Here is a 24653-nt window from a genome sequence, read left to right as displayed (position 1 = left end):
AGTATCTCGTGCAAGATGTTTTACAAAGACACATCCACACTTGCGTACGTACCGTGGAGAGGCGTGATATTTGGGCCCGGATGGACACCAGATCTTCCTGCAGCAGCCTCTGCTGGTAGGCGATCTTGTGGGCGTGGGCCGGCTGCTCCTGGTACTGCTCCATCTGCTGGTGGGACACATTCAGTACACTCTCCAGTTTGTCCTGAAAGGGGGCGGGAGAAGGGCGTAGAGTCGTTCAACACGAGGTCAACCAAACCAAAGCAACTACAAGACCTGCTTCCCTGTGATCTGCTCTGAAAATATTCAGCAGATGGCACTTTATCAAACATGCCTCCAGAGGGCAGCATGCTTCTACAGTCATGAGCCTCATACGACCTTTAACTTCTTCTTCCTCACCTTCTGAGCTTTATCTCATCAGACGTGCATTCCAGTCTTTATAGTATATATTGTATTGCAATTCACTTTTTATTGCTTTCGGTTTCCCTTCAAGAACTAATGGGAACTTCGTGCCTTCGGTTTGTTTGTTTCTGGACGCGTCTTTAATGCCATACCAACTTAATCAGTCAAGAATCAGAGAGGCAGAGTCTGAGGAATGAATACGATTGACCCTCCTTCAATAGAATTTCCTCTCATGACTGTTAATATTGAATATAGAAGGAAAACCACTTTGACTCTAGATTGACAGAAATATGCCGTGTGATGCTCTCTACTCTTTAAAAGCCGAGTCATCCTCCGTTATCAACTCTGTCCTTGAACGTGACACCATCGTGTCATATTTTCTTCTAATTGTCCACCATGTTTTGCCCGTTGACTCATCACACTGACTGAGGTCGGCTGCTGCACTGTGACTGATTGAGAGTATATATGACTAACAGAGCGGGTACCTTGTCCTCCTTCAGGGAGCTGATCCTCGCCTCCAGGTCCTTGAGGATCTTGTCCTGCTCACACAACCGACTTAACTTCACCTGCACGGGGGAGGGGGGGGGGGGGGGGGGGGGGGGGGTAGACACAGAGCTGAGAGAGAGAAAGGGAGGAACTGTACGCTCACTTCTCTAGTGATCACCACAGTTTGTGTCCGTGTGTGTTGACCTCCGGTAGTTAAGTGGCCCATTCACTTAACTACGACTCCCCCTCGCCTCTGTGTTTGTGAGTCGTGATCCGATTATGTGCGTGCATGCAAATCTCTTTTTAAATGTTTGCAGGTCTGTTGGGTCTCGTTCGAGTGTAATTACATTGCGCACACATTACACAAAAACCCGACACGTTGAATTACAGTGTTAGCCTTGTTTGTTAATCCCCCATTGAACTCTGCCAGCTCCAGGGTAAAGGTCGGATCCCTTTATCATCCTGCGGTTAAACATTCATGTAATAAGGTCGCGCCTAAGCAGCTTGATGTGAACAGTTGTTACTCGTACACACTCGGCACCAGTTTTCACATTCCATCAAATAAATTATTAATCCTGTTGTTGTCTCCACGGTGATGTTGTTGTTGTTGGATCTGATCAAATATTCATGGCGGACAACGCTCTCATAAATTGTTTAAACAGCTGCGCATGGAGCTTATGCTGAGGAATACTTCCACAGGAGACCCCGAGGGAATTGTTTGTATTATCAAACTGAGGGAGTTGTGGCATTCACCTATGAACACACTCCCATGCTGGTCGCCTCTTGAGGACAAGAGTAATACTTTATCGTGTCCTCCCACACTTTTTCCACAGCATCCATATTTTGTTTGTCCTTAACTACCCTCAACGTTAGCGGCAGCGCTGGCTGCCTGCTCCACTTTGCTTTTATGATACATTCATATTTTGGAAATTCTGAATTCCATATTTTAAAAAAAAAACAGAATAATAGTCTTTAATGTTTTTTCATATTCTCTTTTACTTCTTTCCATACTTATCCCGGTCTTGAAATGACTCAAATCTAATTGCATACTTCTCCATACTGCATAGAAACCCTGCCTGTACAAACAAAGATGTCATTCTAACAGTGTTATCTTAAGCAAACGTATAGAAACGCTTTCACTTATTGTGAATATGTATTTGCATCAAACTACATACAGGAAAAGAAAATTTACGGATACATTTGCCAGACATTTTCATTCAAGTAAGTGATGTGAAAATTTCTGACGCTGTCCCCTCGACAGCGTCAGAAATGGAATTTTAATGCAGCCGCATTAAATGCAGCCGACGCTTTAAGAAGCTGTTAAGCCTGTACTTACATCCACATCACTTTCTGCAACCTTGACAGGTTTCCCTGACTCCTTCAGCGTCTGACTTCCAGCTACCTAGAAACGGCAAAAATAAGCATTTTCACGTTACTTGGCGGCAAAGCGTCTGAGCCGCGGCACAATGGTGCTGAAATAAAGGAGGTCCAGAGAACACAGAGACCGGCTACCAACTAAAGTATCACGAGGCTGAGACACACTATCTGTGACACTTTCTCTTCGCCTCCCAGGAATATGACAATATGAGTGAGGTTTCTTTTGCACATAACATCAGCTCTTGCCATGGAGAACACAACGGCTATGGAGACTTTGAAGCCCTGCACAAATTGACTATAAAACCTCTATACAGGACACTATGTCCCAAAGTTGTTTTTTTGTGAACAGGAAAGTGTTGCTTTTTAGGAACACACCTAGTTCAGGCGCTCACATTGAGTTTCACTGGGTCTAAAAGAACCTCCTGGAACACTTGCGCTGAAAAAAGCACTCAAATAGGGCACAAGTGCCAATTTCACAATGAGAAGTTTCACCGATAGCAGCTCCTTCTTGTGCTTTGAAAATGATTAGTTTAGGACCACATGTGCTCCTTTAGAGTAGCGACATGACACAGCAGAGCCCTGTGTTCTTGTCAAGGAGGTGCAGCGTTTCAGAGACGATGGTAGAAGCAGCTGGCTTATCAACCACCGGGCCACAGCCACAACACATGCACTGCCGAGCCATCCCATGCCCACGTTTCAACAGCATCGCGGAAAAAACATCACCACATGGGGGGAGGGGGGGAGAGGGGACAGGTCAAAGATCACATAGAAGACATCTGATGCCATTCAAGCCGTGAATGCGAAGCTGGAAGCAATGGGATGGTCTTTCTAGAACAACAGAGTCATCTAAAACACATACGCTCACGCACAGACTGGACACATGCGTCCCTACTCAAAAACACAGGAGAGACATGCACAAGCATGTATGCGCCTGCACACACACATACACAGACACACACACACACACACACACTACACACAACGTCACTATCCATCTGCACGGACACGCGCACACAGACACATACGGCTTACGTTCATCAGAGGCCTGAGAGGCCCAGCAGTGCAGTGCAGTAGTAAACTGTGAACTGCGAGGATCAGGGGCTCTAGAGCTCTGATCTGGGAGTCAAAATCACAAAGACACAGAGCCGCGGTCAATAAGAGGAGTGACAAGTCTACTGGGGAGGTTTTCTTTCTCCCAGAAGCCTGAGCATCTCTATTCGTGGCCGGAAAGTTACAAGTGGTCGTCAGTGAGAAACACACCAGGAGCGTTAGTTTGAGCTCGAGACATTTTCAAAAGAAGGCTCAGCAAAAATAGAAGAACTAACGGGGATCGTGGTTTCTCACCTTTAGGTCCAGATACTCCAAGTCCTTCTTCAGCTGCATGTAGGTGTCATCGCTCTGGAGGGAGACAAACACGCGAGTGGGGATTATTGATTTGCGTCGACGGGAATTAAATAATTGACCATCCGAGTCCTCTGACTCGAAAGAAGCTTCACTGACGTAGCAGGACGTACTGATGTTTGTGCGTCGGGCATGAAGTGCTTGTTATGCGTCTGTGCCAACATGCATCACAACACATAAAATGTATTAATTCATGTTCCCTGAGATGCTCCTACTGCAACAAACAAACGACACCAGCACAAACCAGATCCATTGGAAGCAGCAGATATTGAAACATGAACGTGAATTCAGCTCTAATTCAGCTCACATCACTCAACAACAACAAGATTCACGAAATCAGAAGACCAGACTGACCGACGCATCCAGCCGGTTAGCAAAAAGCACGGGATTGTGTTTTGCGGATGTCGAGAAGTTAGCAGCACAACATGCTTATGGACAGTTTCACTAGAAGCACGGTATGGAGACGGGCCAGCCAAGAACAGCACATGGAGAAGGAGGAGGCGGATGGTTCTATGACGGCAGCAAGGCCAGCACTCACGGATTAACCATGCCCGGTGTCACACCACTGAAGCACTGGGGCTTCTGGGTAGAGGTTGCCACTGATATACCGGGACCCTTGATGCTGCTGTTGTTCTAAACTTTTGGTGTCTTTATTTATCCGGGGATAGGTTGTTACTCAGCACTATTTCACATTCAGCCATGTGTTTGCAGTTAGGGAACTACCGAAGTCCAGGATCAACGGAGAGTTACAGGTCTGGTGTAAGACTGTGTGAAGATGGTGATGTCAGTATCAGTGAATATGAACACATGTCATGAACCTTTTTATGTCGATGAATTTGTGTAAAATGGATTAAAAACCAGACTTGTTGTGCAAAGGCCTTTACGATGGAGGAATCTAACTGCTTTCACTGGAAAGACTTGAGATGTTACGTAATATTATGTTATGAAAATCCATACAGCATATTTTGAAATAGCTCCTGTGCTTGACAACCTGACCATAATGATAACAGTTCTCAATAAGAGAGTTCTATAATGCAGCCCAGCAATGTGTTTAGTGGCAACCTCTACCAGCCCCTGGTAAAATGAGGGGCAGGCATGACGCAGAGGAGGTGGTGGGGGGGGGGGGGCCCACCTGGGTGTTGCAAGAGCCCAGGGCAGCTGAGAGGCTCACATGTCCGAGGTGGGACACAGGAGAGGGGCCGGAGGTGAGGAGGGGGCCGGAGCTGAGGAGGGGGCCGGAGCTGAGGAGGGGGCCGGAGCTGAGGAGGGGGCTGGTGCTAGTGGAGGTGGTGAGGAAGTGGTTGTGGTGGTAGGCCTCTTTGGGACCGCTGCGCCGCTGGAGCTGGGAGAACGCGTGCTGACGTGCGGAGGCCATCTTGGCCTGATGCCGGCGCAGCTGAATGAGGAGCAGGGTGAGCTCCTCGGGCTGTCAGGCACCAATACAGGACAATACATCTGGCATCACAACTGACCACACCAAACCTTCTGTTGTTTCAAACCATTGCATTCACAGCACCAGCAGCCACTTTGGTGCACGACTGGCTGATGGCCAAATTGAACAAGCAGATTTCAGGAGGATTAACGGCGTCGAAACAAAAGGCACAACTCACAGCAACACACTGTAGATGACAGGCAATGTCTCCCAAAAATGCTCAGCAACAGCCAACTGGCCCGTGCCGACTAACGGCTAATCAAGATTTGGACAATATCAGTTAATATTTTGTTGTAGCGGAGAACGAATGCTCTTCAGGTGTCTGACTTCTTGACTGTCTGGCAGCGTGAACACGTTGTAAGAAGCATATCACTGCATACTCAAACACAGGCCTCTTCAGCCTTCAAGCGTCAAGGTTTCTGCTCCAAGTTCCAAATAGTGAGAAATGAAATCCACGCCTCATGTAATGTTTGTTAAAACATTCATATTTGCAACACAGTAAAGTGTTATATTTGTAAGACGTACCGTTTTGCCGTGAAGGCTGGGTGCACTGACTGTGTGTGTGATGTAGCCGGATGAAGGCATTGACCGTCTCTCGATAGTAGCAGCCTGACAACACATAGACAACACATTTTACACACATACAGTACAACCACACGTATAATGGAGTTTAGAATATAACGTACAAAAAAATGACAGACGTGTGTTCTAGCCATTACAGAAAAAGACGGTCCTACCACACGAGGTAATCGTGTGGTAGGACTAGTGAGGAATAGTGAGTCACCACAGGCTTCAAGTCTTCTGTTAGAGGATGCAATGCTTTGCATGGCCTTGATGACTTAATGCTGTACTCTTTATTATCTCTGGGCAAAATTGAGTTGCTTGTGGAAGAGTGGGCGGAAATTTGCATATTTGTGTTGTTTCACTCAATTTCAGAAATGTGATATGCAAAATACTAATGGAGTTGCTATTGTTTCCTCAGTTTGCATAAATGTGACAAATGTATTGATAAACAGTATACTGTATATACATCATTCAATATAGTATACAGTATATTAAATAGTATGTATACATCTGCAATGTGGTTTACAGTTGATTGCTGACACAGTTGAGGTAATTACACAGACTGAGTGTCTTAAATAAATGTCTGCTGTTGTGCTCCAAAAGCTCTGAAACAATTATTCTGTTCAGTGAAGCACGGGTCCAACATCCGCCCCACACTGTCAGAGTGACTGACACTGTTCTGGATGAGAGACTATTCTTTTTGACACTTTGCACTTGACAGCGGGGAGAAAAAATAAAATAAAAAAGGCATTAATGGTCCGATCTCTGAAAGAGCACTAACACACGGGATCAATCCCTGCAGCAGAATGCAACGACAGGAAACTATCTGCTGTCATCCAGATGTTATTGATAATGTCTCGTAATCAACAATATCTATACATGCTGGCATTACGGTGTCTATCCTTCATACGTCACAGCACTTTCGTCTGCATTCCTTCTCCTTTTTTCTCTGCTAATTTCGTCTTTTCGTTTTATATTCTGGGGACACTCAAATAATTATCTGTTGATTGATCACTGCGGAGCGAGGGATTTGGGTTTGCTGTCATTTGCCTTTGATAAGAGTGTGAGGTTAGTGCCTAAAATGTAAATACGATGCCAGCTTACATGACAGTTTAATCTCATTCCTCTGCTTGAGGATGGTTTCATTTGCCAAATGAAATATAAGTGTTGTGTTTAGACACGTCTCTGTGCACAGGGAGTAGAATAGAATACAGAATCAATGTGTCCAGAGAAAGTTGTTATTATCATTTGTATTTCCATTTCTTGTTCCTTTGGTAAGGAGCATCACAGACCATCTGTGTTGTTTATTGACAATTCATTACAGAGTTGTCTATTCAAATCGGAGTTTTGATCAGTTAGTTTCCCCATGTGTTAGTTTGCAACTGCATCTGTCAGACTTTACTTTACCTTGAGCAGCTGAGATTTGGTCCTGCGGGGGGACACAGAGAAGGGGATGTCCAACACTGACCGATCACCCACGGGCCTGACAGTCACCCGTCCAGCCGGCGTGTGCGGCCTCCGTGTGGGCGACAGGGTCCTGCTGCTGCCGGGTGGGGGCCCCGGGGGAGGGATGTCTGCAGACGACGGTGGCACCGACACACAGCGGGGCGGCCCCTCGGACCTGGGTGCTGAGGAGGAGGGAGGCACGGTGGATGGGGGCCGGGGGCCGAATGGGTAGTCCGGGGCCGGAGTGTAGAGCGGCGCCGTGGGGCTGCCGTGACGGAACTGGTGGCGCTGCTGCCACTCGTACAGCTGCCAGACGGTGCTGGGCCCTGGGTCGGGGGTGAGGCGGAAGTGGCTGAGGCGGTCCTGGGCGTACTTGTACTCGCCAAGTCGGGCGGGCGTGGGGCTCTGGCGAGGGGTCTTTGGCAGGGTCTGATATGCGTCCATGGAGGTGAACTTGTGCTGGGTTGGAGGTGTGCGACGAGGGAGGGTGTTCTCTCTGGACGGGGGGCTGTTGAGCAGCAGGAAGCACAGGGATATTTTTAACAAACCAATAAACAGAATATCCATAGATTCATCTTAACACACCTTAAATTTCATATAACGACATAACAAATTATATTCATTGAGCTACAAATGGGATTTACGTTCGCAAGGAAATCGATTGATCTCTTGTGCTATTTCTTAAAAGTAACATTTGAGCATTTAAGCATTGTTCTCTGCAGGCCTGAAATTCTCAGTCAGGAAACTGACAAACTGAGACATACGACAGTGACCCACCCTTTGTGCTCCGCCTTCTGCACTTTGACCCACTGCTCCACCTGCTCCAGAGTGCTTCTCCTGTGCACCTGCTTGTGAGTGTCGGCGGGGGGCGTCTCCGCCGGGGCCCTCTGGTACGTCCCCGCTGCGATCCCGTTGGGCTCCAGGATGGGGCTGGGCGTAGACACGAGGCCGTTCCTCGTGCAGACGCTGGAGGGCAGCGTGGAGGCGGATCGTGACGGTGCCCGGGACACGGGGGCCGAGGCCGACACGTGGTCAAACTGCGGGAGGGCCGAGGGTGCGGGGTTGGAGGGGAGGGAGGTGTGTGTGTCCATTTCCAGGGCAGTGCTTCCTGTGGGGTGCTCCAACACGGTGGTCGCCGGAGACTCCTTGTGGCAGCTGCAGCGCTCGTCGGCGTCGCGGTGTATGGGCTCCAGGAGGACCTCGTGGACGATGGGTCTCATGGGGTCAGAGTCTGGGGACCTGTGGTGGTTCACGTGGTTCATCTGCGGGACAGCCTGCTGCTGCAACAAGTTAAACGTCTCGAACTTGTCGAATGGTCTGTTGAGAGATGACATTACATGAAAAGCCGGGATGAATGTTAGCCTTTTACACACTTTTGTTTCAATAGTAAGGAAAGGTGGAGAATACATCTGACACACCTGTGAGCTGGAGGAAGGGGAAACAACTAACGAAACAGCAGACAGGAGAACAGAAACTAACATGACATGGGTAGGATTATGATTATCCTCCTGTCTGGCGCCCGAGTCCTACTTTAAATATTTGGAGAAACCTACGCTTCACAAGAGAACCCGATGATAATTAACTACAGCTGACATTTGATTTATTTTACTCAAATCTCTCAAAGGACTTGGTGTTACACCATTTCAGTCATCTTAGTCTTTGTTCTGGTGCGCTGGACAGGATTTGAACTCGATGTCTGTCACATAAAAGAGAAACATTTTAACTCGTCCTAAACTTTAAGCACAGGGCTGAATGCGGCGCACAGACCGCTTTAAAGCGGGACAGGTGACGAGCAAAGTCTTGTAACCACAGCTAGATTTCAAACTCGTTAATGAAACCTCCTGTGACAAGAAGCGAGCGGAATAGTCAGGTCTCTGAAATTCAATGAACCAAACATCAAAGTCGGAAAATGAATTTAACAGGTGGCGTCGTGCTCCCTGCCAGCAGCTGGTATCTGAAGGTATTTAATACAAATTAGCACTATGATGACTGGTTTGTTCCTTTTAGTGTTATATGGGGCTTCGAAGGCATTATCTTTTAGCTTACGAGTAGTGTGTCCCATCACTGTATTGACAATGTATCTTCCATCTTGTAAAAGTAGCCAAACTCTTGAAAAAGAAGTGCAACATGCCAGCAAATAGTAATCCCACTTTTATAGTTTGTTCAATAGGAAAACGCAGAAACAGGAGGTGAGAAAGTTTTTTAAAAACGTCCCAAGTGGAAGCTGTCTTCAGCCACATTTCCTTCCCCGTCAGTCATTAACAACTGCTGTAGTCTCGTGGGACTTCCCCTTCCAAAAAAAATTAAAAATGAAAACGGAGCAGTACAAGCTGCGTGTGTCTGAGGCTGCCAGTGAATGATGGGATGCATTTGATCTGTGCCACCTCCCGACGTCAACATATGAATAATACATGTGGAAAGAGGCTGCTTGTTCAAAAAGAGCATTTCACAACATCAGGATCTACTCTTTGAAAACAAGCAAACATCTAAAATAAATAACATGAATACACTGCGCTATGTGCTATAGCTTCGGGACCGACACAGATTTGTAAAAGCTGTAAACAGCGGAGTGGGGAAAAGAGACAAACGAACGGCAACACTTACTAGGAAGTATGTATTTGTGGGACTTAACAACTGCAGCTATCGCATACAGTGCATTAACAAGTCATGTCTCACAACCGCTAAGGGCATGGTGATGACGTACGAGTATTTATAAACAAAGCACTGTAGAATATTTAAAATAAGACAAAGGAATTTGGGGGGTAAAGAGGATTATAAGGGAAAACAATTTGTTTAATTGCAGAAAATAAATAAATATTGACAAACAAGGCAACAAATAAGTGAATACATTGTCCCGAGAACTGCAAGATATGTATAAACTATAATTAATGCCTCGCTGTTGTATGCCTCCGTCAACCAATCAAGTTTCAGTTTAAATCCATGCCCGTACAAAATGTCATCACTTCGTCACTATTAGACATTTGTGTGAAATTGCCGTAGTTGCGAATTATTGAGCCAAGAACGTCTTTTGTGAGGTCTCGGTGACCTTTGACCTCCAAATTCTAATCAACTCATCCTTCAGTCCAAGTGGAGGATATGTTCCATTAAACACAGGACGAAGGTCTAAAAGAAGAAGTGCCAGTAAAGAGCCTGCTGCTTCATTAACAGGTGATCTCTGGGAAGTGTAGTTCAAAAGCAGCACAGCGCTGTACAACAGACTCGACACCAAAGATTGACTAATGGAAGATGAAGATTTGAAGTGTGTGTGTGTGTGTGTGTGTGTATGTATATGTGTCTATAATTACTGAATTACAGAATATGTGTACGTTCATGTATATGTGTGTTTTCAGTCAGGTGTAATCCAAATTAGGAATGGTACATGAATAAACATTATTTTTTATCTATTTAAAAATACAAAACATGACTTAAGTTTTCATTTTAAGCAACGTAGGAATCAGAATACTGGCAACAGACACAAGGGGGAGCTCATGGCGTGAGGTGGACAAATCAAAGTATTGTGGAAACGTAATGAAACGATATGGAACTTATTCAGGTTTTTTCAAGTGTTAAGTGACTGAATGTACTAAAGGATCATGCATGAGACATGCTCTGTGTGTGTGTGTGTGTGTGTGTGTGTGTGTGTGTGTGTGTGTGTGTGTGTGTGTCCCTACCTGATGAGTGTGTTGGTCTGGTTCTGCATCAGTGTGGCCTGGTTCATGGCCCTCAGCCAGGTGTTCATGTCCTCCTGGGTGTCGGCGCTGAAGTAATACGTCCGCATCCCAGTGTGCTCCGCCTGCGAGCCAATCACAGAGCTCTGCTTGTAAATGTACGAGCGCATACCAGTGTGGCTGGCCTGCAGGGAGAGAGAGAGAGAAGAGGCCGGGTCAAAGGCCAGCGGTGCGGAGAGATCAGCAGAGAGCTTCGGTTTCGGTCAACGAGACAGGGAGGTGTCATGCTGTCCAACAAAAGAAACAACATCAAGGGCCACATACGCATCGACCAACACGGGGAGACAGAGGCAATGAAGGAAACCACACAGGGAAATACAGAGACAGAGATGCCAGCCAGTAACGACCAACAAAGCCACAACTGTTGACCGATGGGAGGAAAAATTCTCCGGTACAATGGGTAGAAATGTGGGTATCAGAGAAGAAAGAACCTCAAGGTCTCGTCACAAACCTGTTGTTTTTGCTGCTATTACAGCTTAGAAACCTACTAAGAACACATACAAGGTCAAATAACAGTTTATAAACAAACAGCAATATGAGAATAGCTTTTCATTATGCTTGCCATATTTCTCAACACCATATCTTTTTATAAAAAGGACGTAACATCATTAAAGTGGTCCGGCATGGAAAAGTGGCTCTGCGAAGACGCAGTGTGAAATGCAAGCCTGATTAGACGCCGTGACAGGGGAATTGTGCTCTGTGATTTAAGTGCAGAGCTCATGACGGGCATAGCTAAACTTGAGATTGATATGTCTTTGAATACACAGTAAAAAATGTTATTAGTCATTGATCTAATAGACTGTTATTGGTGTGTGTGTGTGTGTGTGTGTGTGTGTGTGTGTGTGTATGTGTGTGTGTGTCTGTGTGTGTGTGAAAGTCGAGAGCACATCTGCACCATTTCATCATGGGGGAAGATATAAAGGCTGAGCGTGTAGTGAATTCTAGAAGAATCATTCTGTGCTATGCTGAACAGAAACATTTGATATGTGATGTTGCAGCACTACTTTACCTTCGCTACTACAGGCCTGATAATATAGACTGCAGTCTGTGCACCTGTAGAGGAATCCTTTTCAAAAAGGCACAGTGTGTACGTTTTTGGAGCATCTAGCAGCGTGGTTGTAGATTGCAACCAACCGAATGCCCCTCTGCCCACTTCACCCTCTTGTAGACTCTTTGGCAATGTGAGCCGCCGATCGCAAAAGTCGTGGTATCGCCATTGGCCTCGCTCAGAGGTCATCCGTACCATAATAACACCACTTTAGGAGAGACGGAAGTCAGACGCTGGCTGGCGGTACCACGGTTTTACACTCTACGGCTCAAGTTACCGCAGTTTTACAAGCATGTCAGAGAACTACGGTGGCCTTCAGGTAATGCAAGAATGCGAAAGGCTCTCTCTAAAAGCCAATGTTTGGTTTGTCCGTTCTGGGCTACTGTAGAAACATGGAGGTGCACGACGGCGGACTCTGTGCAGAGGACCTGCTCCCTGTGTAGACTAGAAGGGCTCATTCTGAGCTGAAGAAAACACAACGATTCTTATTAGTAGATAATTTTACACTAATGAACGCATAGTTGTGAATATTACATTCCAGTTCTGCTAATAGATCCCCCAAAAACGCTGCACACTGGTCCTTTAAAATCGAGCGTACTTTTGCTAGTTTCTAAAGAACCCTAGCTTTAATGTTGCTCCTTGTCTTGTAGATGAGTAAATAAGCAACTGTCCCCGAACACGTGCGCTATAGCACTTTATAAGAGATCAATTATTTCAATGTTGTGTTTACCACTTATCATCAAGATGCAGCTTTAGCTGACCATTTGTAGTCCCTACTTTCTCTTAACAATAATTTCCCTCATCTACCAGAGGCCCTTACATTCAAAAGGTTATTCTGTTTGTGTAGGCGGAGAGAGCAGCAACACTAGCGATCGCACAGTAACTGCAGGAGACCTTCTTCCCAGCCAAAATAAAACGAGAGCTGCTTTTTCTTTCTGACAAAATCAACATGTTTCTGGCTGCACTGCACTTTGGTCTCCTGAGACTCCCGTCAGTCGAGACGCTGCTATCTCTGCTTTCTCCTACTATGGATTTCTGCCTTTAAGTTTCTGCGAGTCCAGAGAGGAGACCTCGAGAGGCCGACACCAAGACGCTCACCGTTTGATAATTCATATAGGCAGAACCTCTTGGTGCCGCGGCTGAACTCGTTTTCGGGCTGTGCTAAAAATAGCTCAACATGATGTCACTGATATTATAATTGGCTGGCTATTGACAGGGAGAAGAAAGCACACCATCAAACAACAGAAGTGGCCAAGAAATTCAAGGAACGGTACATCACTAACAGCTGCCTAATTAAAAGTGCTTGTATCCTTGATGAAGATGTCCTTGCAGAGAAAGTGGGGTTATTAGAGGCCCTTTTAAAGTGAGTTGCACTCCACCGAGCACGGCACAGATCTTGTCCTACTTTTCTTCCTTCCTTCCTTCATTCAGTGTTTCGGGGGTTGGCATTGGAAGACAAATGAGAGAGCCCACTCAACAACAGATGCATGCAAATGAAAAGTAATTAGACGCTAAATCTTCCCTACCCTAATTCACTCACTGAATAATGAATGCAGGATAATAAGTGTGCGAGGAGTGTTGTGGCGGGATCTACAGCGGCAGCAATAATTTCACCGGGATTTCTTCATTTGGCTTTTTATATTGTGATGAAATGAGATGATTCCTCAGCAGTTTGGCTCCCTGTCTGCGGCGCGATGACAGTCAGGAACAAACAAAACACCCGCTCGTGCCGTTCAATGTACTGTACACGCTAAACAAGTTTGTGAATAATGCAAACAAAGACTGTCGCCCCTGCTGTTCTATCTTTGTTACTATAAAGCCTGAATTAATCCCAGCATGCAGATGCAGACATGTACACAAACAAACATAAATGCTCCCATTCCTGCATCCCCTCCAGGTTCCCCGGCGGCTTAATAGGTCGCCTGCCGTCTGAAAGAACTGCCGTCTGGCTGCTGAAACAAGCTCATGTCAGCGGCTGCTGCTGAGCACTAATACAACTACTTAAAGGAGACATATGTTCATTTTCATGTTCATTCTTGTATTCTGGGTTTCTACTAGAACATGTTTAAATGATATAATGTTAAAAAAACACTGTATTTCTCTCATACTGTCAGTTTGAACATCCCACTGACTGACTTTAGTGCCTGTCCCTTTAAGCCTAAAAACAGGATATATGGTGCACCTTTGCAAAGGTAGTTCTCAAGCCGTGGGTGGAGATACTCAGATGGGTGGTGGTATATTCTAACACAGGAAATCTAATTGGCTTGTTGAATCACATTATTTCGGATCTAGGGAGCCCACAGAAAACTGACTGGGTTGTCTTATTTCAACAACCTATTTAAAATGTAAAATGCTGTGCCTGCCAACTCTATTTTGTGGGTTGGCAGGCACTTCAGATACCAATGTATATATGTGTGCACAAGCAGTGAAAAGGTGAGTTTAATATGATGTGTATCCCTTTAAACTTGAAATCTTGAGTATCTACTTGATGCTGATCCCGGCACATATTTTAAGATCCGGGAGTTGCTTGCACAGCTCACTTGATTCGTCCAATTCCTAATAACCTTGTGCACTTTGGTAGTGGGGAGAGGTTGTTTAAGGTTATTCTAATGTGGTGATTGATGATAAAATGTTAAATTCAAATGAATGCAATTCCACTAAATCGACAAAGTGGTTCCTGTTTTTCAGGGCTTAAGTGGTTTCTTTTCTACCAACTGACCATTTTTAGTCCCTCCTTCCTCTCAACAATAATAATAATACATTTATTTTGTATAGCGCTTTGAAAGGGTACTCAAAGGCACTTTACATGGTAAAAACTCAAACAATAAAAGCAACAACAATATAAACAAGGCAGATAGATGACATAACAAACACATACAGAACTCACATCACAGGTTAAAGGCAGATTTAAATAGATGAGTTTAATAAAATAGTAAATAACTTCCCTCATCTACCAGAGTGATGAGGGACGTAGTTATATTCAGAAGGTTATTCTGTTCGTGCAGAAACCTGGATCCTAATGAACTTCGTATGTTGTTTCCAATCATGGTCCAGGGCTATGCAGGTTTGCATCCGAACCAAACACGACAGCAGCTGATTACACTGATTACTTCATCCTTGACTGCTGTCTGATCAGTTAAATTGGCTGAAGCAATATTTGGTTGCTGTAGGTTTGACCACAACGCTACCAAGAGGAAAACAACAGATGTGGACCACACGTAGGGCTCAGTCAGCCTGTCACTGTCAGGCATACAGATGTGTTAAGAGGACAGGACACAGGCAGGGAAAATAGTTAGCAACCATTCATCTTAACAAAAAAAACAAATGGGTGATGTATCCCCAAAAGAAACGCCCTAAATATCTTGACGAGAGGAATAACAGCATCCTCAGGAAGCAGCTGTCAAAACACGGCTGTTCGCTCACCATCAGCATCCTGACAGACGGCCTCTTATGGCTACAATGGGACAGGCTTCTCGATGAGAGACAGAGGACTGCACCGCTCGTCAGATGTTTAGGCATGTGCAGAGATATTAGCATGCAAGTGCAGTGAACACACACACACACACACACAGTGCAGAGACAGAGACACACACTTGTACTGCATTATGTTGAACTGAATTCAAACCCTTATTTGAATCACAGAAACTTTAACCAAAGAGTATCTCTAATCTTTACCCTAATTCTAAATCCTATTCACATGGTGCTTTTGGACAAAAACGACTTCAAGCTGCTGATAATAACTCAACTTTCTCATTCCCAAGTTTGTACATCCTCCACTCCGATCCTCACCTCCTCTCCTCGCATCTTAGTCCCGCCCACAGGAGATGTGAACAGAGGAGGCGAGGAAGAGTCGCAGGGAGAGAGGAGGCGAGGCAACGGGCATTTAACAAATGAGACATCTCATTGTCCTGTCTATCTATATGAAAACGTAGAATTCCGCAAATTATCCCTGAATGCAAGATAATATTGCTATTGTTATAATAATTTGCCATTTTGGATGTACACAACAAAAACACAAGTAGTATCAAGGTGAAATGTCATTAGGGAATGCGGTTAGAACGGCGCCTTACGAGGCGCTGTACATTAAAGCTTGTAGAGACCTCCACCTGTATGAAAGCAAAAAGGAACAGTTCCACTTGTAGAGTCCAGCCATGGGTTGAGATTATTCCAGCTGTGTGTCACGCCCCTTTTATATGTGCCAGGTGCTGAAAAGTCTACCGCAAAGGATACACCGATGTATCCTCCGCTTACAGCTCCTCCGGCAGGCTATTTCATAGGGCCCTTAACAGTTGTTTAGATTATTATCCGGAGTTAATCATATGCACACTGATATGTGTGGCCCTCATCATGTGTGTGGAGCCTCTATGTTAAACGGTGATGTACGTCCTCTCGTGACTGGTGGTCAGCCACTACCGATAGTTTGTTTAATGGGTCGACCTCGACCACACGCCCACACAACCTCCACCAGACCAAACACACATTTAAAAGCTCTGTCGATGTCCATCTCATAACACCAGCCTCGTTTTATCCCTATTGTAGTTACATCAGACACACACACACACACACACACACACACACACACACACACACACACACAATAGCGTCAAAATCCAACACACACCACCGGCGGTCCAAAATAACAACGAGAGACTCTGCCTCCTTTTAGCAGGAATGCTGAGTGGGTCATTCAGCTCTGAGTGCGTGACCGATACACCTACACACTGAATTCATACGCAGCTAAGCCTCTTTTTTCCCTTTGTGGACTGTGACTGTGTGGGAGTTCTAAGGGTGTTCCTGATTATTTGTTTTCTCCACTGTATTGTTTAACAACGCTTTATGGAAAAATATTAGAACTCCCTCTCGCCAAATCTTTCTGGCCTGTATTTTACCGCGACTAGCCGTCATGACTTCCTTCCTCTCCACCTATCGCTTCCTCTCTATTATTCGCCTTTAACTCTCCAGCCCTAATCACTTCCTTCCCTTTCTGTGTGCTCTCTCCTACAGGCGCTCTTTTTCTACACGTTTAAGAATATCACTTACTTCCTGCACTTGGAGGGTCTTATAATAGTGTGGGCTCTTTTCCGGTGGACAGCTCCAGACACACACACACACACACACACACTCTTTGTCAGGGTGCTATTTAAAGAGTCACTGTGCTCATGAAGATAAGCCTCAGCAGCCAGAGCACCACAAAGCTCCTGATAAGGTATCTGTAGAAACTGAATTTACAATAAAAAAATAAATACAAAATAGAGACAGCAGTTGCAAGTGGATGTCTCGGTTTAAAGTCAGTGTTACGACTCTGTTTGTTAAATAATCCTGTTAAGAAGCTGGAGTAGAACAGGCTTCTCTACTTCAAAGTTCCCTTAAGCAGCAGCCGCTTTGGAAAAAAAAAAAATCTACCTTTTAGTGACTGTGTGGTTGCATAGCTTGCATCTACAGTGAAACAACTCCCACAGTCATTTCTGGAAAAGTAGTGTGAAGTGGAAGTTTTTCCTCCATCAGTAAACTGCATGCCGGTACAGTAGATGTGACAGATGGAGGAGGCAGCAAGCGCAGCACAAAGATGAACGATAAGCCCCACACCAGATAAGCCAAAAGACAAAGATTCATATTGAGATAACAAGGATGGGGTGAGCGAGAGAGAGAGAGAGAGAGAGAGAGAGAGAGAGAGAGAGAGAGAGAGATGAGGGGAGGAAGACAGAGGGGGGAATTAAATCAGACAGAGAACACTGAAATAAAAAACACGACACAACCACGTCAGCCAAATGGACGTTATTCTCAAAACATGCATCATAAAACCAACAGAGGAATATACAAGGCTGCTGTAGATTAGGTTAGAGTACCTATTCATGGGAGGACTGTCACTGGGCGACGCGACACACTCACGGGGACAGTCGGGCAGCCAACCAATGGGAACAAGAGAGGGAAGAGGATTCAGTGAATAGGGGAAGGGGGGGGGGGGGGGGGGGGTCGTCGAAGCTTGAAGATTTAATTCGAGGCGTCTTGATGTGTGTAGGTCAACTTGGTACACAATGGGTGCAGCATTCACACAGCAAACCACCATCATATGATGCCCACCCCATTGGGATCGTATAGGTGGCTGACTGGTCCTGCTGGTGTTACAGACCTTCGTTTAGCAGCATTTTACATCTTAAATAGGAGTTTGTTTGAACCTGCTCTGAACCAGTTGATGGGGGGTTTCTGCAGCAGGGACGTTATCACTTTTAAGTAGAATGGGTCACCTTTCTTGTAGTAGAAACTTGGGTTTTGCTTCAGCTGAGTCTCATTTCTGGGCATCAGCAAGTGGCCTTTGGTTCAGCGTGTTCAAGTCGTCAATTACCACCAGTGAGGAATGGCCCACTTTGAATGCTGTGTGTTTACAAAAACACCAACTGACAAAATGCTGCATATTTTAAACCTTTTTGGGAGTAACTTACCACCTGGCTGAAAAACCATCGATGAGAAACTGGCTACAATATTTTGACATGTATCATGTTCAGCGTCTTTCTAATGCCCACTGTGTTTGTACACCAGTGGGTGGTTGGTGCTCTCTCCTGTTACCTATTAAGGAGGTAACTGTAGCGCTGTTTCAACCCTCAAACGTGAGGCAACCTTCTTATGTGCCACGTTAAGACCCTGCTCCCATGGCACTGTAAGCTCCACCAGGATTATCTTCTTGTCTTCTTGAGTCCACAAGACAATGTCTGGATGTAGAGAGGAGTCGGCCACATCTGGAAACTGCAGCTTCCGTCCAACATCAACCTTTCATTGCCATTTGCAGTATGGTCGGTTTTGGTCTGCGGGATGTGCCTGGCTTGGTTTCCTCCTGAACAAAGGATTCAGGTCTTACTGGCTGCTTCTCCCGCTCCAATGTATCAGCTAAGACCAGCAAGACAGTGTCACGGCGCCATCTACCTTGGGTTAGAGACGTTTTCCCCTTTGCTGTCCCAGTGCATGCTGGTGAGGGATGATTGTCACATACTGAACCCAGTTCTGATCTCCATAACTCTGCCCATGTGACCTCCCTCTTGGGTAGCTCCCACTTCGTCCTGGACCCCTGCGTCCCGCGTGTTATCTTTCTCCCACTACATACACCGAGCCGAGGTGTTCCCCTCCTGCCGTTGATGTCGAACAGCTTCAGAGCTTGTTGCCTGGTTTATGTCTCTGAATGTTTGCCACCTTCTACCACTGATGATAACGGAATCTCTAGCTGATCTGATCTCATGTCGAGACCCACATGGGGAGAGCTTAGTTTAATATCTGACTGTCTCTGTAAGTTTTCAGATTTGAATCCTCACTAAGTCAACACTTTCATCCAAAGACCTTTAAGCAGTGAGGAGGTAGTGGATCTGTGTCTTGCCCAAGGATCAGGAAACATTGACGCTGCAGCTATCAAACTATGACCTTTTGTTCTCAAGGCTTTTCTTGAACAACTAAGCAAACATGTCGCTTCATGTCATGAACCAAAAACGTTAAATCAAACTTGATGACTCACTGACCACTCAGAGTTGAAGCCTATTTGCACATGAGGGCAAACACTCAGTTGTGGTTGTTGTACATTAGGTCTGCCTCTTAACTTCACACGTGTCGGGCTCGACTCAAGCTCGACTGCCTCAGGGAACGGAGAAGCTTCATTCCATTCCAGAGGAGCTGGTCTGTCTCAATAAAGACACTGACAGACATTCAGTGGTAATAGACATGGCTACAACAGGTGGTGAGTGCTGCACAAAGCGGAGGGCTGGCTGGGCAGTTAGGCTTATGTCTGTATGAAGATCTGTTTTATTCACTACCATTTAGAAATCATTTTTGTTGTTTCCGTGTTTTTGTTATAATTGCCACATCAATTAGGTGACTGCTGAAAAAGCAATGGTTTAAAAACTTCTACACATTTTGAATGAGAAGGAATGATTAAAAAAAAAAGTAATTTAACGTAAATTAACTGATTTCAAGATTCATTTTCGGCAAACAAACAACCTTGTCATTACTGTGAGTTATAACGGGCTCTTATAAACAAGTGTTCTCAACGGCACACAAAGGTTTGTTCAATAATAAATTAATGCACAATGTGAAGCTTTACAACTCATAAATTACGCTCGACAGGATAGGGAGGAAAGTTGCGTGCCACCAAACCGCCGGCCGACACAGTGTGCAACAGGTGTTATGGTAGTATTGTGTTGTAAAGAGGCAGCAGGTCTTTAGTTGAAAAGGTATGTGTATTACTTCTGATGAACGTATGTGTCATTAACACTATTCTAGCTCTGAAGGTTGACTGTGCTGCACACAGTTTCGTTTTTACTCCAAAAAGCAGAAATATAAACGAACAAAAAAAGAACAATCACATCAGAAAGTGATTCAAAGATGTGAGTCAGCACAGAGTAGTCTGTAGAAGAAAGAGAGGCGTACCTTGAAGGCATACTTGCGGCTGATGTGGTCCTCAGGTCCCACGGGTGAAATGATATAGCTGGGCAGAGGAATACTGCCAAGGACCGATTCCTCTCTGCTGTCTGGAGAGAGAGAGAAGGAGAGAGAGAGAGATGGTGGGAGGAACGGGGGAGAGAAAGGAAGGGAGTAGATAAACAGGGTGAGGAAGGTGAGAAGAGGAGCGAGGGAGATATGGGGGAGAGGAAAGAGCCAGAGATTAAATATCAGTCATCACCCACTAATTTCATCACTGCCTGCCACCAGTATCACAACACTCACATAAACACACTTGTATGCCGTCACTCATGCCCGCGGTGTCGTGCCAAACAGTAAATGACCATTCCGGTATCCCAGTGTCACAGAGTTAACGCTGGCCTGGTCCAACTGGCAGCCAGCCGCCATTCCTCTGTGGCTGACCCATGCGGTTCACACGCTGAGATCACAGTGAACACACACACACACACACACACACACACACACACACACACACACACACACACACATTTGTCCTCCTATATTTGTAAGGACCCTCACTGACATAATGCAGTCCTCAACCTTTTTACCTTTCACCCGGACCTAAACTCCTAACCGTCAAGCAGCCCTTTGAAGCAGCGAGGGCTGTTAAAATGTCCTCACTTTCCCAAAAACGTCCTTACTCTCAAATTCAAAACAGGTCCTCTACCAACACAAGTGTGCCACCAGAATGTGTCCCAAGTTAATTAGTTCACACATCTGTAAATATCTTGAGCATTTGTTTTCAACGGAACATTGTGACAGCCCGCTAGAATGTGTGTGTGCACGCGTGTGTGTATGCGTGTGCACGCAGCGATTACCACATCGCAAAATTTAGTAATGGTATGAAAATATGTGTGCGTGGCACCTGTGTGTGCGTGTGTGTGTGTGTGTGTGGTGTTTGCCTGAGGGGTGATAAGGCAGCACTGTGGATTAAAGGGGTAATTGTTTGAAAATAATTCAAGGACCTTTGGAGGAGACATTCCCTAAATGGTGGGCGAGGCGGTGAGGTCTTTTTTATCTGCTTTGCTCAGTCTGTCTCCCTCACACGTACAAACACACTGAGCAGACCAGACCGTGACGAGTGAAGTTTGATAACATCCAAAGAGCACATGAATGGCAGTATTTTGTCACTCTATTCTGTCCCCGGTTAAAGGTTTTGTTCTTATATGACTTGAGGGACTAAGGATAAAGGTTGTGTACGCTGTACAGGGCTGTAATGGAGATAAGGAGAAACCAGTGAGGTATCCACACATTTAGAAATACTGATATTATGTGTCTAATGGACAGTCTCCCTCTTTTAACCAATTTCCAAAAGCAAACTGTAAAAAAAAATATATATATATATATATATATATATATATATATATATATATATATATATATATTGTATGGATTTTTCATATTTCATTTAGGGCTGCAATTAACAAACATTTAAATTATTGATTAATCTGCAGATTTAATTAAGCGTTTTGTCTATGAGATAATGAAAAATGCCCGTTATAATTTTTTAATTCGTGTTTTATCTGAATTGTACAACAAGAAAAAAGAGGATCCTCACATTTTAGAAGCTGAAATCAGAGAATGTGGTGCTTTTCAACTTGAAAGATGACTGAAACAATAAAATGAAAGAGTTTCTAATCTATGTCTGTGAGCCACTGCGACCACGACAGGACCTTGAGCATGCAGCCACTAATGAGCACCTACTATATTGTGCAGTTTGGTGCAGCAGCATGTGAGATTAGCCGATATCATTATCTCCTGGCAGAGACAATAAAATACGATGTGCAAGTTTTTCAATCTTAAAATGTAAACACTGCTACAAGTACCACATTTTTCAGAAAAAAATGATTTTAGCAAGGGATGCTGGAGACAGATCAAGTGTTTTCATGTCAAGAGGAGAAACCTTTGAACTGAGAGAGAAAGACGGATAAGAGAATTGATTTCATCCGTGGAGGCGAAGAGGAGCATGTCCCAAAAGGTTTGGTTAAGAATATGGAGATGAAAAAGGAAGGCGTGGAGAGGCAGATAAAGACAGCCAGGGTGAGGGAGGGATGGTGATGCAGCTCAGTGTGCATCCAAATCTTCCCATGGTGTTTGAGCTATAACTCACTGAGAAAGATCAGATTAATGCCCGCCCAAATTGAATCACTGGCTCCTTCGTCAGCTGCAGTTCACTTCAAACCCAGCACCATCAGAATCCAATCAAACGTTTGAACTTTGGCCAAACCTTTTTTTTATGAAAAGCGTTCATATTTCCAATACAGACATATATTTGATTCCTCTCGAGTGACAAACATTTCCCCCTTGTTGTCTGTAAGAGACATTTTTCTGGAGTGGCAGCAAAACGCTTCCGTATTTTAGACAGATGTGTTCTAAACTGTAGGATTACTCGACAGTGAATTCAGTGAAAAAAGTGAAAAAAATGTTTTTCAAACAACACCAGTGAGACACCGGCAGAATAGAAATCCAGTCCAATACAACAGCCATTCAATAGACAGACACACGTGCAGCTTATGACATTCAGGTTTTGTTGAGATTTTAGAAAGTGTTAATTCAATGCTGTGGTGAGTTTGTCTATTAATTGTAAAGGTGTCTTTGTTATTTTTACCTTCCCTGAATGTATGATTGTTGGGGGGGTGGAACAGGTAGTAAGTGTGAATTTCAACCATTTCCTCCACGTGTTAGGTCCGGTCGACATTACGACAGAACCTTCTCCTTGAACAAGGACTCACCTTTGTAGTAGAACAGACAGAAATCAGCCAAGACGAACCACTTCCTCTTCCAAAGACGCATCCCAGAGCTGTCCTGCAGAGAGGAGGAGATGTAAAGAGTGTAAGTAATGAGTGAATGAATAACGAGACACAAAGTAGCACAAGATTGGAGGAGATAACGAGAAAGACGATTGGAGATTTTTTTTCGAGATGGAAAAAGAGCGGCGAGGGGCAGCGGACACAGGAGAACAAGCGAGGTGGATAGGCGCAGAGATAGAAAAGACAGAACAAGAATGAGAGGGAGGAAAGGAGGGATCATTTGTCCTCGTCTACTGGCTCGCTGGGCTTGTCACGGCTGCTTTACCGCCCGCTTCGTCTTTTATGTTCGCTGTCTGAAAATGGTGCCATTTGAAGAGAGGAGATCCAGAGGGATCACAGATACATGCATCCTCTTTGAAAGCCTTCTGCATATATGGTCTTGTTAGTGTGTGTATAGCCTGTGACAGTATATGTGTACATTCATGTGCATGTGTGTGTTCCTGCCAGTGTTTTTTCTAATTAAAAGATAATTGCAAAATTAGACTGTATGTGCAAACGGCTGTGCATTCAGTTGTGTGTGCATTCCTGCCTGTGTGTATTTGTGTGTGCGTGCCTCCGCGTGTGGTCATTAAAGTATAATTGCTTCGCGGTAACGTCACTCACTCATCTTGTACCGACGCCAAGCGTTTCCCAGCGGGACGATGCCAACTACAGATATTTTAAGTACAACTTCAAATACTTAGAGTCTCTCCAGTAATAGCCTGTCTGTGATCAACAGCAGGTGCTCTATATTGCCAACGCAAAAAGACATAAATCAAGAAAAAATAGAAGTAGGCCAATGGAGGAAATGTGGCGGCTGAAGCTGGAACTCAACCTTGTAGTGTCTTAAAGAGACGGATATCTCAAGACTGAATTAGCAAATAGACCGAAAATATTCTATGTAAGACAGTATTTAAATATGGGTGTTCATGCAGGTCGTTTAAAGAACTATCTTATTCATTTTAATGCTATGAAGTATAGCTTCATTTAGAGTTTCAGTTAGTAGCTTGGTATGCACATGAGATTTATATGATATGATTGAGTAATTGTTCTCTGGTGCCAGCTTTTTAACTGTGTTATATAACTCTGTGTTATATATCACTGTGAATAGAATATCTTTGGGTTTTGGACTGTTGCTGAGACAAACCAAGACATTTTGGATGTTGTGATGGGAACACTTTGGGGATTTATTGAGACAATATAGGTCATATTATTTATGTTATATATAATAGTTAGTTGCAGCCCTTGCTCCATTAATTTTGGCATTATAATGTACAATATGTTTTTCTAGATTCTAGTTATTGTAGCCAAGAGTCATGATATTCAACAAGGACTTAACCCGTCTTCGCCGGCTGTCCGACTGGCAACAGGCCAGCCCTCTACACCTTCACATGTGGTTGGTAGCCCCACACAACAGCTATGAGCGTGTTTAAGAAATCAGGAAAATGCTGTTCAGAGTCTTAGTTTTGGAATATGGCCGTCCAGTAAATATACTGAATGTCACGGTGCAAGCCCAGCCATGCGTTAGAATGAGTGTGTTTCAG

At 44.7% G+C, this 24653-nt stretch overlaps 1 protein-coding gene across 2 annotated transcripts in view; it reads right to left on the bottom strand.

Annotated features, from left to right (window-relative positions):
* LOC142947761 (pleckstrin homology domain-containing family A member 7-like) overlaps window positions 1-24653 on the bottom strand; it is a 120940-nt gene that overhangs the window by 10990 nt on the left and 85297 nt on the right. The window contains exons 7-17 of one of the 2 annotated variants that reach the window (XM_076089559.1): window positions 23053-23125; window positions 20288-20388; window positions 10777-10958; window positions 7883-8422; window positions 7067-7613; window positions 5621-5704; window positions 4796-5089; window positions 3607-3660; window positions 2222-2287; window positions 885-965; window positions 53-202 (exon numbers count right to left, since the gene is read on the bottom strand). In XM_076089559.1, coding sequence (XP_075945674.1) covers window positions 53-202; window positions 885-965; window positions 2222-2287; window positions 3607-3660; window positions 4796-5089; window positions 5621-5704; window positions 7067-7613; window positions 7883-8422; window positions 10777-10958; window positions 20288-20388; window positions 23053-23125 — 2172 coding nt within the window. The remainder of the gene's footprint in view (window positions 1-52; window positions 203-884; window positions 966-2221; window positions 2288-3606; window positions 3661-4795; window positions 5090-5620; window positions 5705-7066; window positions 7614-7882; window positions 8423-10776; window positions 10959-20287; window positions 20389-23052; window positions 23126-24653) is intronic. The other variant, XM_076089560.1, reaches the window with a different exon arrangement.

The sequence above is a fragment of the Anarhichas minor genome, unplaced genomic scaffold (genome assembly GCF_050575085.1).
Source record: "Anarhichas minor isolate MPS153535 unplaced genomic scaffold, ASM5057508v1 ptg000011l, whole genome shotgun sequence".
In the NCBI taxonomy this organism is placed as follows: domain Eukaryota; kingdom Metazoa; phylum Chordata; class Actinopteri; order Perciformes; family Anarhichadidae; genus Anarhichas; species Anarhichas minor.
Note: the sequence above shows the minus strand (reverse complement) of the source record. Positions and strands in the feature narration are given on the sequence as shown.